This window comes from Bison bison, unplaced genomic scaffold (assembly GCF_000754665.1).
Source record: "Bison bison bison isolate TAMUID 2011002044 unplaced genomic scaffold, Bison_UMD1.0 scf7180017864165, whole genome shotgun sequence".
Taxonomy (NCBI): domain Eukaryota; kingdom Metazoa; phylum Chordata; class Mammalia; order Artiodactyla; family Bovidae; genus Bison; species Bison bison.
This window is the reverse complement of record NW_011494737.1, coordinates 923755-943143: the sequence shown is the minus strand read 5'-3', so window position 1 is coordinate 943143 and position 19389 is coordinate 923755. Positions and strand designations below refer to the sequence as shown.

Genomic DNA, 19389 nt, shown 5'->3' with positions numbered 1-19389 from the left:
CATCCGCTGGATCATGGAAAAAGCAAGAAGTTCCAGAAAAACATCTATTTCTGCTTTATTGACTATGCCAAACCTTTGACTGTGTGGATCACAATAAACTGTGGAAAATTCTGAAGGAGATGGGAATTCCAGACCACCTGACCTGCCTCTTGAGAAACCTATATGAAGGTCAGGAAGCAACAGTTAGAACTGTCATGGAATAACAGACTGGTTCCAAATAGGAAAAGGAGTATGTCAAGGCTGTATATTGTCACCCTGCTTATTTAACTTATATGCAGAGTACATCATGAGAAACACTGGGCTAGAGGAAGCACAAGCTGGATTCAAGATTGCCGGGAGAAATATCAATAAGCTCAGATATGCAGATGACACCACCCTTATGGCAGAAAGTGAAGAAGCACTAAAGAGCCTCTTGATGAAAGTGCAAGAGGAGAGTGAAAAAATTGGCTTAAAGCTCAACATTCAGAAAACTAAGATCATGGCATCTGATCCCATCACTTCATGGCAAATAGATGTGGAAACGGTGGAAACAGTGACAGACTTTATTTGGGAGCTCCAAAATCACTGTAGATGGTGACTGCAGCCATGAAATTAAAAGTCTCTTACTCCTTGAAAGGAAAGTTATAACCAGCATAGACAGAATATTAAAAAGCAGAGGCATTACTTTGTCAACAAAGGTCCATCTACTCAAAGCTATGGTTTTTCCAGTAATCATGTTTCATTGTGAATGTTGGACTCCAAAGAAAGCTGAGTGCTGATGAATGGATGCTTTTGAACTGTGGTGTTGGACAAGACTCCTGAGAGTCCCTTGGACAGCAAGGAGATCCAACCAGTCCATCCTAAAAGAGATCAGTCCTGGGTGTTCATTGGAAGGACTAATGTTGAAGTTGAAACTCCAATACTTTGGCCACCTGATGCGAATAGCTGCCTCATTTGAAAAGACCTTGATACCTGGAAAGATTGAGGTCAGGAGAAGGGGACGACAGAGGATGAGATGGTTGGATGGCATCACTGACTCATTGGTCATGGGTTTGGGTGGTCTCCGGGAGTTGGTGATGAACAGGGAGGACTGGTGTGCTGCGGTGTATTGGGTCGCAAAGAGTCTGACATGACTGAGTGACTGAACCGAACTGAACAGACTTCGTCCATGTGGGCCGTGTTACAGCCCCTCCACTTTTGCTGCTAGTGGTCGGTGACTCAGATTCCTTTGTAGAGATGGTCAGTTTAAAGATTAGTTTGATCTATTCACACAAGATACCCCGACTTCATGGAACACCTTACAGTCTAGTCTCCTTCAATTTAAGAGTCAAAATCTATTTAAATTCACAGTATTTTTGTGCTTCTCCATCTTACCACATGAAATAATTTTATCATCTGATCCAGACCTATTCTTTGTAGGTCCACAGACCTTGCTTTCTAGTAGTTTAAGCACTCTTATTTCTTGTTTAAGGTGAGATTCTTTCATTTAATGCAGACACTCATATTTTTCAACTGATAGTGAGTCCATTCCACATGCGTTTTCAATCACAGTTTTCTGCCTACTCTAGCATTTTACCTTTCCTGAAATAATTGATCTCTAGTTCCGTTCTTATGTCTTTTTCCCTTTCCTGCCCTAGTCCTTTTTTCCCTAGAAGCTCTATTCAGTATCCTAACCAAGTGGCTGGTTGTTCCCAAACTAAACTCCTTAACCTGGTTTACAATGCCAATGATCTGGCTGTTGCTCACCTCTCTGATCTCAGCCCAGAACATTCTTATCCCAGTCCTGTACAGATTCATTGGCCATTGTGATAATTCTTGATCAGCCCAAGGCGATTCCAGATTGAGGCCTTCGGAATGCTCTTTACTCCTGACTTTTTATGACTAGCAACTTCTAATTTTGCTTCCATGTGTAAATGTGTAAAAATCTAAACATAGTAGCATTTATTATTCTATTTAAACTTTCTGTGGATTACTCATATCTATATGATATTAAAATTATTTATGTATTTGCATGTTCTCTGTCTTCCATACAAGAATGGGTGATTCATTAAAGTAGGTATGTAATCTCTCTTTTTCACTAAAATCTCCAGTACCTAGAAAAGGACTTGACATATAATTGCAACTCGAAACATATTTGTTGAATGAATGAACAAGTAAACGCATGCTCCATCACTCCAGATCTTCTTGTTAATTTGGCTGAGGGTGAAATCTCTCAACTTTATTATAACTGAAGCTTGAAGGATACATAATAGCTTCATAATCTTTTCCTAATTCCTTCCATAGACCATAGATATTTTAGGGAAAATATACCTGTATATATGTTCATGTGGCCTTCCCTGGTGGCTCAGCAGTAAAGAATTTACCCCCAGTACAGGAGACATGGATTTAATCCCTGGGTCAGAAAGATCCCCTGGAGAAGGAAATGGCAACCCACTCCAGTGTTCTTGCCTGGGAAATCCCATGGACAGTGGAGCCTGGTGGGTTACAGTCCACAGGATCACAAAGAATCAGACATGATTGAGCGATTGAGCATGCACATGTTCAAAGAATCAGACATGATTGAGCGATTGAGCACGCACATGTTCATGTAAAAATAATCTAAAAAATAGTCACATTGTCAACTTGGGTATAAGGAGAATGATATTTTGGAAGTTGAAAGATTGGAAAAGATGTCACTGGAGGTGATTTTTTAGATATTTTCATTTTTGTCACAGCTGTATTTGTCCTTAAAACTTGTTACTTCTTTTGATACCTTTTCATTCACACAAACTGTCAAAATAGCATTCAGATTAACTTTTAGCTAGATATTTTAGTGTACATACATTATAATGAGTTTAAATAAAAATTTGTTTTAGGGTGGTGCCTTAAAGATATATTTTAAACTTTGTCATTGTGGACAAATTTCTTAATATCATTTTTGCTTTTTATAAGAGCTATATCATTTGTCATGATTTGGAGGAGAATGTGTTTTTCACTCTTAATTTTCAAATACTTTAGACACCAAGAAGTTGTAGCACTACTGTATAAGCTTCTAGTATTAGAAAGATGATTATAAAATTCTCTTACTTTATCGGATTTCTTAGTTTCTCTCCTGACTGTTGAATGGTAGCCATATAGAATCCTTATCATGTTTTTAATATGCATGTTATGTTAAAATAATTGTGTAATGCAAAATTGTTTTCCTTGTAAAGTCTTTTTCTTTCTGTTAGCAGGAACATTATCATTATCACTCCTATTTATTACACTAGTTGCAATTAGTATAGAAAAGTGTATCTGTAGCAATTCACACACAAAAAAAAGAAGTCCTGTACTTAAACCGTTCTGTTTTTCATAGCATAAAATGTATGACTGTTCTGTGAATATTAAAAAATAATCATGTGTGTGTAATTTTATTTTTTCATTATTGTCTTGGTCTTCCATATTTATCCATTTATGTAATATGTACCATTTGTCAGTAAAATCACTGTGTATATATATGGCAAAAATGTATGTATATATTTTTCATCCTAATGTCCATCACAAACAGTACAGCATCCTTCCAAAAATGTTAAATAACCTGAAACATATAAATAAATATAAAACAATCCATGTAACAGTTCCACAAACAAAATTAATAAAAAACTTTCTGAAAGTTTTTCACCCATTATTATATCAAGCTTTTTGTGTGTAAATATTTAATTCAATAACCAATATTTTCATTGACACAAACATGAGTGCCCATAAATTAGAACAGAATGCTGTGAATCTATAACAAATATAATCATTATATTTTTTTCAGGCAGCTTTTTCTGCTTTCCATAATTATAGTTAATTTTCTAATGGTTGTTAGGAGTTAGGATGAGGTTTTTGGCTTACTTAAGATCATGATTAACTAGGACAGAGGTACACAGTCCATATCACACTAGCAACCAGGAGATGTGAGCTCCTTAGCTCCAGGGTTGCCTGTGGGGCCTGGGGTGGTGGAGTCCACGGCCTAGGGCCCTCAGCAGAGAGCAGCCTTGGGAATAGCCCCAGTAGGGCTCCTCTGAGGCTGGCCTGAGCTAAGCGGAGTCTGATGGTGCGCCCTGCGGTCCCCGCAGGTGGCAAACACAGTGAGCGACATCCAGCCCTTGCTTCTCCACTGCGACATGCTGAGCGCGGCCCAGGAGGCGCTCTACCTCCCAGACATCTCCTTCAGCAGCCAGCTGCAGAGCGCGCCACTGCTCATCGCGGACCAGGGCCCCGTGGAGCTACCAGAGGAGTTCGTGGTCCAGGTGCCCATGGAGCTCAGATCTCAGCCCAAGGTGCGGCCAGCGGTGGGGAGAGAGGGCTGGGGGTGGCTGGGTAGGGGCCCCTGGGAGGCTCGGCCCCAGGCAGTGCCCAAAACGTGTCTTCTCATAGATCTCTGCATTCACTCATGTGGCTGATGTTTACACCCAGTGAGACACTGACATGTTGTTGAACAATGCATGCTTGTTCTACATTAGAACCTCATCGCTATTTCAAAATGTTTGACTTTAAATTTCCGATTCGGTTTGAAATATTTTCACTGGAAGTTTAAAATTACTCTTAGTGACCATGTCAACAGTTGTAAATTTGAATGGTTGTAAAAGACACATTTTAACATTTCCGATCATCTGTTTGAAAATATATTCCCATCAATGGAAACTGGAAAGAGTTTTGAAATTATGGTGAAAACATCTTGATTAGGAATTGTGTGTAGTCATTTAAAGAATACATCCTGATAGGAAAGTGATGGTTGCAGAAGTAACCAAATTTTTTAATGGAAATGTTGGAAAGTGCTTTCTTTTTATTATTGTCTCTTCAGTTGGCAAGTACAGTGTGAGACACCCAGCCTTTGAAGTTCCAATGAGGAAAGTTATATAATATTTTTAGAAAATCCAGTTTTATTCTTTTCCTCAGTACTTCATATATATATATATATATATATATATATATAATCTTTACATAATATTTAGGCAATAGAGTTTTTTTCTTTTCACTCATCAGACTTTATGAAGACTGTCTTATCTCTCTAATTTCCCTCAGGGAACATAATATGTATAATATAATATGAAATAATATATACAAATATTATGTGCTTATTATACACTATTTATATACTTTATTTATAATTTTCTTTGTGTCTGCAACATGAAAAAGGTTGAGAAACATTTGGCAGGTGGAACCATGAGTATCAAGCTTTATCCCAAAACACACATCTCCTACACCATAATTTAATAATACAGGAAAATACTGTCTAAGGAATCTGAAATGCTGCTATATTAACTGAGCTTATCATCTGAGCACCATTACAGAACTCTCTGGTAAAATATGTTGGAATACTGTATTTTAGTTCAGCGACAAAGGGTTATTCAACACCTTTTTATCAATTTGAGATTTAAGAGACCTGTGATATTTAAACCTAATTCTTCAATTACTTCAGCCATGTAGAGTAAGTGTGTGGTGATGTTGGCACTCACAGTGGCTCCTTCCACTCAATCACATATTTTAATCAGTGGCCTAGAGTCTTTCAATTCGGATTAGCACTACTCCCCTGATAGCGATGATTGGGGGTCATTGCTGGGAGGTAAGTGCATGTATTTCTACAGAAGCACATAGAATTGACTCCAGAGTGTTTAGAAAAATCATGGAAAAGATATAATAAATATTCTTTAAGAATTCATTTTTTTTCTTTTCTGTTTTGTATTATCATTTTAAATCTGAAATTCTCTAAATTGAGTACAGTTATATTTTTCACAAAATGTGCTTTAGCAATCAGAAAGTTTTCATCATGACATTGGCTTTTGATTTATATTATGAAAGAGTAACACAACATTAATGTTTTTTTTAATTTGCTCAACTACATATGTGTTCATCACAATTTCTAGTACTAGTGAAGAAGAAATCTAGAAATGAATTTTACTTTTTGAGTAGATGTTATAAATGTTTAAATCAGCAACTGTAACATAAACACAGAAACACACACAAACACCTGCTGGCAATTCAAAATAGCAGTCAATTAGCATACGTTTTTTCCTATAGTACTTTTACTAATATGTTGGCTGAATTTATACGTTCCCCAGCTTTTACAGCTTAATAAGATTTTTCTGTATTACTAGCTTTTACTTTTTGCCATGTGTGTGTCAGGTTACATTGTAGTAAGGGGATTAAGTCACATTTTTCTATCTATTTACAAATAGGAAAATTGAATTATATTCTATTTTGGGCAAAGACAAAAATGAGGGTATCAGGAAACCTTTACTTGATCTTATAAATGAACACTTAGGTAAATATCATGTGATTTAAAAGGAGCCTAGGTTATTATGTTAATCTGCTATGATGAGGTAATACTTTCTGAAAGTCACTTTTGTGCAAAAGTAATTTTATCAGAGAGCAACTAAAGGTCATCTTTGAAAGCTCTCTATAGAAAGAATAAAGAAGATGAAGTAAATATTACAGGGGCATAATCTTTATTGATATGGAAAATAGTACATACAGCTAGAACACATGAACTGGTATTAAATATGAAATTAAAATAAGAGATATCACATTACTTTGAGCTCTTCAAACTGAAAAGACATGAAAGAATTCAAACTGGAAAATGTCAATGAACTCCAGCTTCCTCCCTTCTTCTACCTGCCTTTCTAAAAGAGAAACAACAGTCTGTTATAGAAACAAGATATTTTAAGATACAGAAAACTCAGAAAAATATAAATAGTAAAGCTTGATATTAATGCAGTCTTTGATTGGAATACAAAATTGATATTACGTTAAAAAAAGTTAACCTCTGTTTGTTCTGTAGATAGCCAAAAGAGCAAATAGAAACCCAACAAACACAGCCTTCACAACATAACAAAAACCCTTTTATTTGTTTGAAATTAAACTTTGCCCTTTTTTCCCCCTTTATATTCGATTCCAGATAGCTAATAGCAGTTCTTGAGAGTTAACGAGTGTTTGGATTCACAGGAATTAGGACTTCACAGTAGAGCAGCAAAGCATAAAGAATTAAAAAATATTGTTCTCAGAAGACATTTTTCTCTTTAGCATATTAAGGCAGAAGGATGTCTGAGGGCAGATTGCATGGTTAATGACTAGATATCAAGACTTTTCCTTGAAGCTAAAGGAATGTTAATGTGTTTTTATCAGCATTTTCCTTGCTTTAATTGTGATTTTCATGCAGATGCATAAAAAGTTCATTGAGATGATCTACAAATAAGCCTCCTGCAAGCCACATGTATAGTGTGCAGGGTTCATACAGGTGTTCTCTCGGAGTATAGCTGAAGCATTTCAATCCTGACAGGTCATAAAAACTCTGGAAGTCTGTGATCATTTTTAAGCATACCTTTTGCGGGAGTCAAAATGCTTTTACAAGTGGCTTGTGTAGTCTCTCAGTCTCTTGAGGAATCACATCCACCTCTGCCATTACTATTTTTTTTTCCATTTTCTCCTGTTCCTTCTTCCATCTTTTTATGTTTATAGATGAGAATTCTTTCACGCTAATTAAGCTCTATTTGATTTTTTTTTTATTGCTTTACACAAGTCAGTCTTTAAATTAGTCTGCTGTTGTTGCTCCTAAGTCACTTCAGTTGTATCTGACTCTGTGCAACCCCCTAGACGGCAGCCCACCAGGCTGTGCCATCCCTGGGATTCTCCAGGCAAGAACACTAGAGTGGGTTGCCATTTCCTTATCCAATTAAATTAGTCTGAATACTGGTAATTCCTTTATTCATTCTTACCTTCATTATGTTTTCCTCTTTTGATTGTTCATAGATGCATGCTGGGCCTTGCTCTAAAGTGGCAGGAAGGCAGAGATGGAGAACTAACAAACTTTAATGGTACTGGGAGATAAAAATACATTGTGACAAAAGTTTGCTAGAGGATGTCTTTTCCTTGCACCCAAAGAGCCAAGAGCTTTGTTTGTAAAGTAGTGATTAACTTATGCCTTTGTATGTGTGTGTGTGTATTTGATGGTAGGTGATACCTGTAGGAGCAGTGTTTTAAGAATTCATAATTCTGACTTCCCTGGTGGTCCAGTGGTTATGCAATGAAGGGAACACTGGTTTGATCCTGGGTCAGGGAAGATCCCACACGCTGCGAAGCAACTAAGCACACATGCCATGACAATTGAACACATGGGCCAGAACCCTTGAGCTGCAGGAGAGAAGCCACCACAATGAGAAGCCACCACAATGAGAAGCCCTCACAATGCAACTAAGAGTAGCCCAAGAGCTTGCTTGCTGCAAGTAGAGAAAGTGAAAGTGAAGTCACTCAGTCGTGTCTGACTCTTTGCGACCCCATGGACTGTAGCCCACCAGGCTCCTCTGTCCATGGGATTCTCCAGGCAAGAATATTGGAGTGGGTTGCCATTTCCTTCTCCAGGAGATCTTCCCAACCCAGGGATTGAACCCGGGTCTCCCACATTGTAGACAGTTGCTTTATTTACCATCTTAGCCACCAGGGAAGTCAAGTAGAGAAAGTTCAAGAGCAAAATGAAGATGGAGCACAGCCAGTAAATAAATAATTAATTAATTAAAAAAAACAAAAACATAATTCTTATGGAAATCTAAGGACTATTAAGCACTGGACCTTGGTGATCAGTAAATGATACCAGGGAATTTTTTTTTTCCCCCAATGGACCTAGTTCCTCTTTGATTCTTCTCTAGCTTTCTGACAGCTTTCTTTGCTCATTAACATTGTAAATGACTGCCTTCCTGAATTGTACACCACTGCCCTTAGCAATAGCACTAAGCACCAACTAGCACTTGTCTTACCTTTTAGTTTGAATTTCCAAAAATAATATTTAATCTTCATTGGTTAGGCCTGATTAAACCCCTGATTTAATTATTCATGTCCCTGGCCATCTTAGGATGTAGGGCCACATAGAAGCAGTTTTGTAGCAAAGAGGAACTACAGAGACCCTATTACAAAAGTGAGTATAAAGTCCTATGGTACACATAAGGAGAGTATCAACTCAGTTTTGGAAGATTGGAAGAGATGCTTGTGAAGAAACATGACATTTAACCTGGGATCTGACAGCCAAATAGTAGTTAACCAAGTATAGCGGTAGAAAAAGAAAGATACTATTAATTTTTAAAGAAATGGTACCAGACCACCTTACCTATCTCCTAAAAAACCTGTATACAGATTAAGAGGTAACAGCTAGAACCAGATATGGAATAACTGACTGGTTCAAAATTGGGAAAGGAGTACAACAAGGCTATATGTTGCCATCCTGCTTATTTAATTTATATGCAGAGTACATCATGTGAAATGCCAGGCTAGATGAATCATGTGGGGAGAAATATCAACCTTAGATACACAAATGATACCACTCTCATGGTAGAGCGTGAAGAGGAATTAAAAAAGTCTCTTGATGAGGATAAAAGAGGAGGCTTGAAACTCAGCATTCAGAAAACTAATGGCATCTGGTCTCATCACTTTATGGCAAACAGAAGAAGAAAGAGTGTAAGCAGTGACAGATTTTCTTCTTTGGGGCTCCAGAATCACTGCAGATGGTGACTCTAGTCATGATATTAAAAGACACTTGCTCCTTGAAAGGAAAGCTATGACAAAGCTAGACAGTGTATTAGACAGTAGACATTGCTGACAATGACCATATAGTTCAAGCTATGGTTTTTCCAGTAATCATGTATGGTTGTGAGAGTTGGAACATAAAGAAGGCTAAATGCTGAAGAAATGATGCTTTTGAATTGCAGTGCTGAAGACTCTTGAGAGTCCCTTGGACTTCAGGGAGATCCATCAGTCAATACTAGAGGAAATCCATCCTGAATATTTATTGGAAGGACTGATGCTGTAACTGAAGCGTCAGTACTTTGGCTACCTGATGCGAAGAGCCAACTCATTAGAAAAGACCCTAATGCTGGGCAAGGTTGAAGGCAAAGGGAGAAGGGGGCGGCATAAGATGAGATAGGTAGATAGTATCACTGACTCAATAGACATAAATTTGAGCAAACTTTGGGAGTTAGTGGATGACAGAGGAGCCTCGTGTTCTGTGGGGATGCAAAGAGTTGGATATGACTCAGCAACTGAACAACAGCAACTAATATAGATAGGAAACAGTAGTACACAGGCCTAGTTCAGAAAGGATAATTTCTATTTGTTTGCCCAGAAATAATCTACAGAAGGTAAATCTGGCATGATATAATGTTATGAGGAGTTTGGAATTTCTCTGATGGCAGTAAGGGTAATATTAAGTTAATTTTAGAGGAATTGAGGGAGGAATGAACTGCCACCTGCATTTGACAAATAAACTAGAGGCTTCAAGGCTTGAAATGGGAGATTATTCTATTAATTCAGATAAGAAATGATGTGGCACTGACTCTGGGAACCAATGACATTGGTGATAATGAGGATCTATTGACAGGAGTTATAGGATTCATTGGGTAAGTGAGTAAGACAGAGGGAAAACCCAAAGAAGACTACCAGGTTTCTATCTTGCATGAGTATATGAGGAATGATCCTATCACTTCCTGAGATAAGAAAGACAAGAGGAGACAGAGAATGTTGATAAGGAATGATGGTGGTGTTACCCAAACATTTATAAATGACTTCTTCAATACATTCCTGTGAATAGAAACCCAGGTTTCTGGCTCTGAATTTAAGAATGCTCAACTTAAAAATAATATGTTAGTCTGAAAATATAAATATAAATGCTATTAATTGAGCATGACATTCTCATTAAAAAGAAGAAAAATATTATTATTCTTCATTAGGTATTCTATTTTGCCTTAGGTATAATAAGGTTCTTCAACAAATGAGCATCTGGTAGGCATTCAGGCATTCCTTCTATCTAATACTTGCCAGTAATACCTAGCAGGGCTATAATGGAGCCAAGATGAGATTTGATTTTGAGCTCTCCTGTGTTGCCATGAAACAGCTGGAAGAATTCTTCCTATATATATTCTTTTGGAATGTATACTTTTCAGTACTATGGCAAAGAGGCAAATTGAATGAGGTTAAGACAGTTGATCTGCAGGCCTAAATATATTTGGCATTCATTCAGTTCTTAGTACAATGTTCCATGGCAAAATTCAGAAAGAAAGTAGGAGACTAGTCTCCTCATATTTGGGCTCGTTAACAATGTAACAGAGAGCATAGTTTAATGAAATAATAACAAAAAATAATCTTCATGTGCATGTGAGAATACCTCAGAAATGAATCTTTATTTATACTTTTGCCTAATTAAAAATGATTAATAAAACAGAATATCTCTTAATGTCATTGTAAAATGATGTTTTATCTTAAGGAAATATTTAATCAATTATTACTCAGCTATTAAAAAGAATACATTTGAGTCAGTTCTAATGAGGTGGATGAAACTGGAGTCTATTATACAGAGTGAAGTAAGTCAGAAAGAAAAACACCAATAGAGTATATTAATGCATATATATGGAATTTAGAAAGAGGGTAACAATGACCCTATATGTGAGACAGCAAAAGAGACACAGATGTAAAGAACAGACTTTTGGACTCTGTGGGAGAACGCAAGGGTGGGATGATTTGAGAGGATAGCATTGAAACATGTATATTGTCATATGTGAAATAGATCACCAGTCTAGGTTCGATGCATGAGACAGGGTGCTCAGGGCTGATGCACTGGGCTGACCCTGAGGAATGGGATGGGGAGTGAGGTGGGAGTGGGGTTCAGGATGGGGAGTGGGGTGGGAGGGGGGTGCAGGATGGGGAGTACATGTAAACCCATGGCTGATTCATGTCAATGTATGGCAAAAACCACTACAGTATTATAAAGTAATTAGCATCCAATTAAAATAAATAAATTAATTTTAAAAAACAATTGATTAAAAGTCTCAAAAAATAAAAGCTGCACTCCCCCCAAAATAAACACTTTCAAGTCATAGATCCACGACCACAGCTGCAGAACTCACCTAGTTGTACATATGAAGGCATTAAAATAAACTGATGGAGGCAGGGGGAGGTTAGCAAAAACTCATTTACTGTGATAGTTGTAAGACAGTGATTTGGAAATGGAGCCAGTTATACCATGATCTCATCAACATGATAGGGGAGGTCATGGACACTGGAATAAGTGAAGAACAGGAAGAGGTAACATGGGATGCTTTAAAACTTACAAGCCAAAGTACATGCATCCAGTAAATGAGATTAGTGCATGCATGCTCAGTCATTCAGTTGTGTTGAACTCTTTTTAACCCTGTGGGCCATGAGATAATCCAGGCAAGAATCCTGGAGTGGGTTGCCATTCACCACTCCAGGGGATCTTCCAGACTCAAGGATCAAACCAGCAGCTCCTGCATTGGAAGGCAGATTCTTTGCCACTGAGCCACCTGAGAAACCCAAAACAAGATTAGTAGGTAGCACACTTTTTTCTTACCTCACACTACATCTCCTTCCACACATTTCTTATCTTTCAATCCCATGAAGTTTCTAACAATTTGTTAGATAAGCCCTTCCCCCTTCCTTCCACATCTTTGGCAAGTGATCTTATTTTTGCTGGTTGGCATGTCCTATACTACCTGAGTCCTCTTCAGCTCAGCTAAAAAGTCAATGTAGGACAGCCCTGAATTGATTTTTCTCTCCTTGCACTCGTCCTTAGCTGTATTCTTGACCAAACAATTTCTATCCTCCCTCTAATTCTGAATTAGAGTGGCCTGAAGATGTGTGTGTGTGTGCATTTGGTAAATAACTTCTCTTCACTTCCTCCTTGCTTTTATATTTTCATTTTATATAAGTAATGATCACAGGAAAACCTGAGACTTTTTTACTCTTAATATGTTTTTATATGTGTTATTTATATTGACTTTGATGAGTTATCCTTCTAGCATGTTCTAATGTTCTTACTCCCCAAGTTCTGAAAATCTGGTTTTTATTTTGTTATTACATTGCAGTCTGAAGTGTATAGGTTAAGTCCCAGAATTCAGGGGGAGCTAGAGAGATGAAAGAACTTAGAACAGAGATAAATGTTGCTACAAAAATAGAAACCCTCTGTTTTACAATCTCAGTCTTTTGGATATAACTGTAACTGCAAGTGAATAGTATAACATGGCCTTCAAAGTGCTGTGTTAGCTTCTTGTTTTACATGAAAATATAATATTTCAGATGAAAGCCCCTGTTCATATTTGTTTCTTTTAGTGAGGTTTGCCAGTTTAAACAAAATGTCAGGTCTAATTGATATGCAAGATTTATCATGTGGACACCACCCTTTAGAATTATTGTGTGTGTGTGCTAAGTTACTTCAGCCATTTCCGACTCTTTGCAACCCTATGAACTGTAGCCTGCCAGGCTTCTCTGCCTGTGGGATTCTCCAGGCAAGAATACTGGAGTGGGTTGCCATGCCCTCCTTCAGAGGATTTTCCCTACCAAGGGATCGGACCTGAGTCTCTTAAGTCTCCTGCAATGACAGCCAGGTTCTTTACTACTAGGCACTAACTGGAAAGCCCTTTAGAATTATTAGGTACACAATATTATATTTTTATATGGGAAGGATAATAGGTATTTAGAAAAATAGGTATTTAGTTTAAAAAAATAATAAAATTTCTGGCCTAAAACATGATATTTTAAAACATTTCTTTAGGATCTTGTTTCTGTCCCCAAATAGTATAATACTAGAATGATGTATACAATGGAAAATAAATGTATTAATGAGATTGGCCTTCAGATATTTCCAGGAAAATATGATAAACACTTTTGTTTCTTTATGTTGCATAAATTATATTTTCCCTTTCCATCTGACAAGTAAATTTTTAGTAGCTTTTCAAAATGCTCATAGAAATTATATTTTTTGCCACTGAAATTTTCTTGTTACCAAGAATTTGTATCATGAAAAAATTCAAATCCTTGACATTCTAGCCCCAAAAGAGTTAATTAGGGATATATAAATTGTTTCATTATTTTATTGTTTGCCACATAATAACAATTGTGTATATGTTCCAAAGAAATAGGTTTTACCCTTCCAATCACAGGTGCTTTTCAGAATAAATTATTTACTGGAAAATCTTTTCCTTTTTCTTATGTTTCCCTTCAACTCAAATAATACGTGATAATGAGAAAGATCTGAAGTATATTCCAGATATAGAGAGGAAGCTTCCATTATTTTTATAAAAGCCTTACTTCAAATTAAGATGAAAGGGAAGAGGAGGGCAGGTGTTGTTTTGCATAGAATATCATACATTCATAGATTGGTTTATGTCTGGTTTTTAGATTTTTGCATTATTCATGTATGTCTCCAGCACAGAAATGCAAACATTTGGCCAGGCACTCTAATTTATTATTTTTCTCTTTCATATGTATAGTTAGCCAAATTGATAATTTCCCTCCCGAGTAATACATCCTAAAGAAGCAATTCCTTTTTCTTAGTCATTATACATGTCTTTAACTCTTCACCATTTTGTTTTTATTGCTATTGAGAGAGTAGTATTATGGAATTACAGTAACTATATGAAATTTAGAGTCTGACAGATTTGAGTTCATTCTCACCAGGGGCTTCCCTGGTGGCTCAGATGGTAAAGAACCCACCTGCAATGCAGGGACCAGGGCTTAATCCCTGGGTTGAGAAGATTCCCTGGAGAAGAAAATGGCAGCACACTCCCATATTCTTGCTGGGAAATCCCATGGACAGAGGAGCCTGGCCAGTATAGTCCATGGGGTCACAAAGAGTTGGACACAACTGAGCAACTAACAATTTCAGCTTTATTGTTTATTAACTGTATGAACTGAGGCCAAGGTCTTACATTTTAAAAAATCTTTGTTATCTCATCTGTATAGTGTACTAATAAAAGTATATACATTGTTGTTCTTATGATTAAGCATCATATGTAAATATACCAAATATGATTAAACTCATAGTTTTTGAGACCTAGTATGCATTCCTTTTTTTGGTGTCATTTTATAATAATCTTACCATAGATAAATAATGCAAGATCCATGAAAAATTTTCAATGAACTGTTTAGTTTCTTTTAATATTTTTGTTGACTTTGGAAGAGACAAAATGCTGTACTCAATTACTGGCTTCATGTTTCTGTCACAATCATGGGTTCATAGCTAGGGTAATTGAACACTGAGTGTAAGTATTCTGATGAGAAAATAACTTCAGTTAGTTTACATGTTGGTTGTTTCTATAAAGCACATAGAACCCTCTATAAGGCTATTTCTTTCCTCAAGGATTTACAGTCAGTTACTGGTGACAGAGAGAGTTGGCAAACCATAGGCATTTGACGCAATGATTTGGTGAAATGGGTGTCATATAACCTCTGGAGAATGGAATGGCTACCCACTCTACTCTTCTTGTTAGGAGAATCCATGGACAGAGGAGCCTGGTGGGTTACATTACCATGGAGTAAATCAAATGCTGTAGTATTTTAAAGGAGGAAGAAATGGCTTCCCTGGTATGAGCTGGGGATTTTGGAGAAAGGAGTACAGGTAAAGCTAAGACAATGTGGTATTTTTTTATTTCTAGATTTTGATGTGAAGCCTTTATTGAATTTCTTATGATATTGCTTCTGTTTTCTGTTTTGGTTTTGGCTGCAAGGCATGTGGGATCTTAGCTCCCTGACCAGGGATTGAGCCCACATGTCCTGCATTGGAAGGCAAAGTCTTGAAGCACTGGACCACCAGGAAAGTCCTGATAATGTGATATTTTAACAAACTCTTGAAAAATCCCCAGAATCATTTGCAGCCTTAGATGGGAGGTGCTGGCAGTGGACGATGCTCCAGGGAATTGAATTATGTGAACAAAGTTATAGGTGAAGAAAATTATGACATTTTCATCAAACAGTGAATAGTTTAACCCACAATAAGGGAATGAGAAAAGAAGTAGTGAGGCAGGAAGTTTGAAAAGTAGTCCGTAGCCATATTATAGGGGGTCTTAAATGCCTGGGTGAGACTTTGTATGTAATTTTGTCTGTTATAGGGATTGTTTAGAAGCTTTTGATCAGAGTTGCAGTTCAGAACTTGTCAGGATTATGTAGGAAGGTTTGTGGTAGAGAGAGACTTGAGCATGGAGAGATCAGTTAGGTTGTTGCCCTAGGGCAGAAGGTAATGAGTGACTGAACTGGGGAGAAAGCAATGGGGATGGAAAGAAGAGGAACAATGTGAGAGATGCACAGAAATTGAATCTGCAGTGGTTGACAACTAATTGGATGTAGGGAGTGAGGATAAGGGAAAAGTCAAAGATGGCTAGATGACTAGGCCATTCATAGAATTAGGATGACAAGAGTAAGCTTTGGTTTTCAGGGGGAAAATGATGAATCTGATCTTAGAAATATTGAGTTAGATATATAAATGAGAACCAGACTTTGAAACATTAATCTAAATATTGAGAGAAGTTATTGCTAGTAATAGAAGTTAGACACTTTCAACATAAAGGTGATGGATAGTTAAGGTTACTGGGGTTTAGGAGATTGTCAGCGCAGAAAAGAGAATGAGCAAGAAGATATCCTGGGGGCACACTTTCGTTTAGAGGAGGGAATATTATAAGCCAGTGGAGGGGTAATCATATCATAGGTTGATACAACTGGCAAAGGGAAGTCCCAAACTTTTAATATGCTTTACCACTCTGGCAGTCTCTGCTGATGTGAATCCACAGAAAGTTCATAAATGCATGATAAGATGATGAGAGAGTGTGAGCTAATAAGTGACAAAATGCAAGTATTTTTGATTCTCACTGATAGATTTGTGATGTGGCAATCTTTCTCAAATATCCTCTACCAAGTAGAGCATATGATAGATGATTAGATTTATTAGTATGTATGTTAGAATTAGTATGTATGTTAGAATATGTCTAGTGATTTTCTTCTATTTTGGAATTTTCACATATTCTTTTCTCATCATGGTTTAGTTGTGAATCATCAGGCTAAAGTAGTGCTGGAGTGGACACATGTTACAAGTATGTAAAATTTTTTAAAATTTTAATTTCTAGAATGTTGTAATACTGTTTGAGATTCATAGAAAAATGCTGGGATTTTTTTGATGAGACTTGGAAATCAGTAATTAAGCTAAAAATTATATACTGTAATAAGTTTTGACTGGCTGAATCTAAATATATGCAGTCAATAGCAAAAAAAAAAAAAACACTTGTTTAAACACTTATATCACTTTAAAATTTAAGAATTATACAAAGCAGATTGATTTTTAAATTTTATTTGAAACTGCTGATCTTGTGAAAGAGTAACTTATTCCCACAGTTTCACATCTGAAAGGAAAAAGATACCATTTGTTCATCTGGTATTTATAAATTTTCTTTTATTTATATTAAGTAATGTGATTATTTATAGTATTAGAAAACTAATATGATTATATTGGGAAGATATTCTACCAGAATTATTTGACTAGCCTATGAAGATATGTGTTTTGTTGGTTTTCTTCTTACTCCTCACCTATATTTTATTTGTCCTGTTATACAGATTGGTTTACCATCTTAAACATCTATGACAGCATAGTATTGTTGAAAAGCTACTTGTATGAGGTCCATTTTTTCATTTCTCACATTTTTAGTCAACATACACATAAATGCATATTCACAGGAATTTAAACAAAATAAACACGGTTATGTAACCCATGGATAGGACTACGCTAAATTAGATGTAAGTTAAAAATCTTTATTTGTATTCATTGTAGTTCGGAGAACGTGAAATTTTTATAAGATATTGCCTTACATTAAAGGAAAGTCATCACTAATTGAAAACTTCAAGGCTTGTTTTATTTTTTGTGTTTCATTCTGCATGATGTATTCACTTGTTTTCCCCTTAAAATATTGTAATGTACACATTGAGTTATGGGGACACCTGACAAGGAAGGTGATGAGGCATTTTGATAAAGCCTATGGTAATCTCAGTTTCTGCTGCTGCTGCTAAGTCGCTTCAGTTGTGTCCGACTCTGTGCTACCCCATGGACGGCAGCCCACCAGGCTCCCCCGTCCCTGGGATTCTCCAGGCAAGAACACTGAAGTGGGTTGCCATTTCCTTCTCCAATGGATAAAATTGAAAAATGAAAGTGAAGTTGCTCAGTTGTGTCCGACTCCTAGCGACCCCATGGACTGCAGCCTAGCAGGCTGCTCCATCCATGGGATTTTCCATGCAAGAGTACTAGAGTGGGGTGCCATTGCCTTCTCCCCTCATATCTGTGCCATGTTTTGAACTCTGTTGAAATATGGTGGTTGTCTTCATTTGGATTCTCACTATGCACTTTTCTTCCTTTTTTGCATTTCTAATTCCCATTCATATTGTAGTGCTTGGCACCTGGGATATGACAGTGTAATTTGGTGATGAAGAGGGTGGTTTCTTGGACCAGAATGCTCTGCATTCAGTCCTGACTCTTCTACTCTACTTCATAGAGATGTGTCACCTCTCTATGCCTTCCTTCTCTTATTTTTCAGATAGGAGTAATAGCAATACTAATTCATAGGGTTGTTATGAGGACTGAGATAGAAAATGGTACAGCATGCAGTAACAATAAATGTTAGTCCTTGTTTTCCTTCTTTTCTGTTTTGTTCTATACTGTATCCTTTTGTGTCCCTTTCTCCGCAAAGCCTTCCTTGATCCCGGGAGACTAGGATATAACAACATTATTGTATCTTGTCTGTTTACTCATGTGTTTTCCTCTTTGGACTCTGTTTAAGAATAGAGGCTGTGTCTTTCATTTTTATATCCCAGGCACCCAGAAATGAGCATACTGGGTGGTAGACACTCATATTTGTTGAATGAGTAAGTAAATTAATGAGATTTTAGAGATATGTGCTGTTGTGTGGGAATTTATATCAGTGCAGTAAAAGCCTCTACATAAACTACCAGACAAGTGAAATTATGACTGCAAGGCACACAGACCAAGGCATCAAGATTCTGGAATTACATGCTTTATATATTCTGTCATCGGAAGCCCATTACAAAGCTGTAGGATACATTTGCACAGATAGGAAGAGTTCCATTGGATGGTTGGAAAGGTCACACTTTCTTAATTCTGTTTATGCAGTGTTTCACTATCCTCATTCACTTTCTGCTTCATCAGCTATTTCTGCTACTGATGTGATTACAAAAAACAGATAAACAAGGAAGTTCAATGTTTGGGAAGTATCTACAGGTAACACTAGCTTAGTTTATTGGAGAGATGCAGAGACTTGTACACTTGACTGCAGCTATACCCTGCTGTTTAATGTATTGGGCTGCTGTGGCTTATATCTGCCTTTTTCAAGAGAAGAACACATGGAATCAGAAATGGACCATAACAGATGTAACTAAGAGGTGCAGATGTAGCTGCTGCTAAGTCACTTCAGTCATGTCTGACTCTATGCAACCCCATAGATGGCAGCCCACCAGGCTCCCCGGTCCCTGGGATTCTCCAGGCAAGAATACTGGAGTGGGTTGCTATTACCTTCTCCAATGCATGAAAGTGAAAAGTGAAAGTGAAGTCGCTCAGTCGTGTCTGACTCCTAGGGACCC

The 19389-nt window shown here is 37.1% G+C and overlaps 1 protein-coding gene across 7 annotated transcripts in view; it reads left to right on the top strand.

Annotated features, from left to right (window-relative positions):
- Positions 1–19389, top strand: part of LPHN3 (latrophilin 3) — a 952179-nt gene that overhangs the window by 381823 nt on the left and 550967 nt on the right. For 6 of the 7 annotated variants that reach the window (XM_010841644.1, XM_010841645.1, XM_010841646.1 and 3 more), the window contains exon 4: positions 4059–4262. The exons of the other annotated variant lie outside the window; for it this stretch is intronic. In XM_010841644.1, coding sequence (XP_010839946.1) covers positions 4059–4262 — 204 coding nt within the window. The remainder of the gene's footprint in view (positions 1–4058; positions 4263–19389) is intronic. 7 annotated transcript variants of the gene reach the window in all.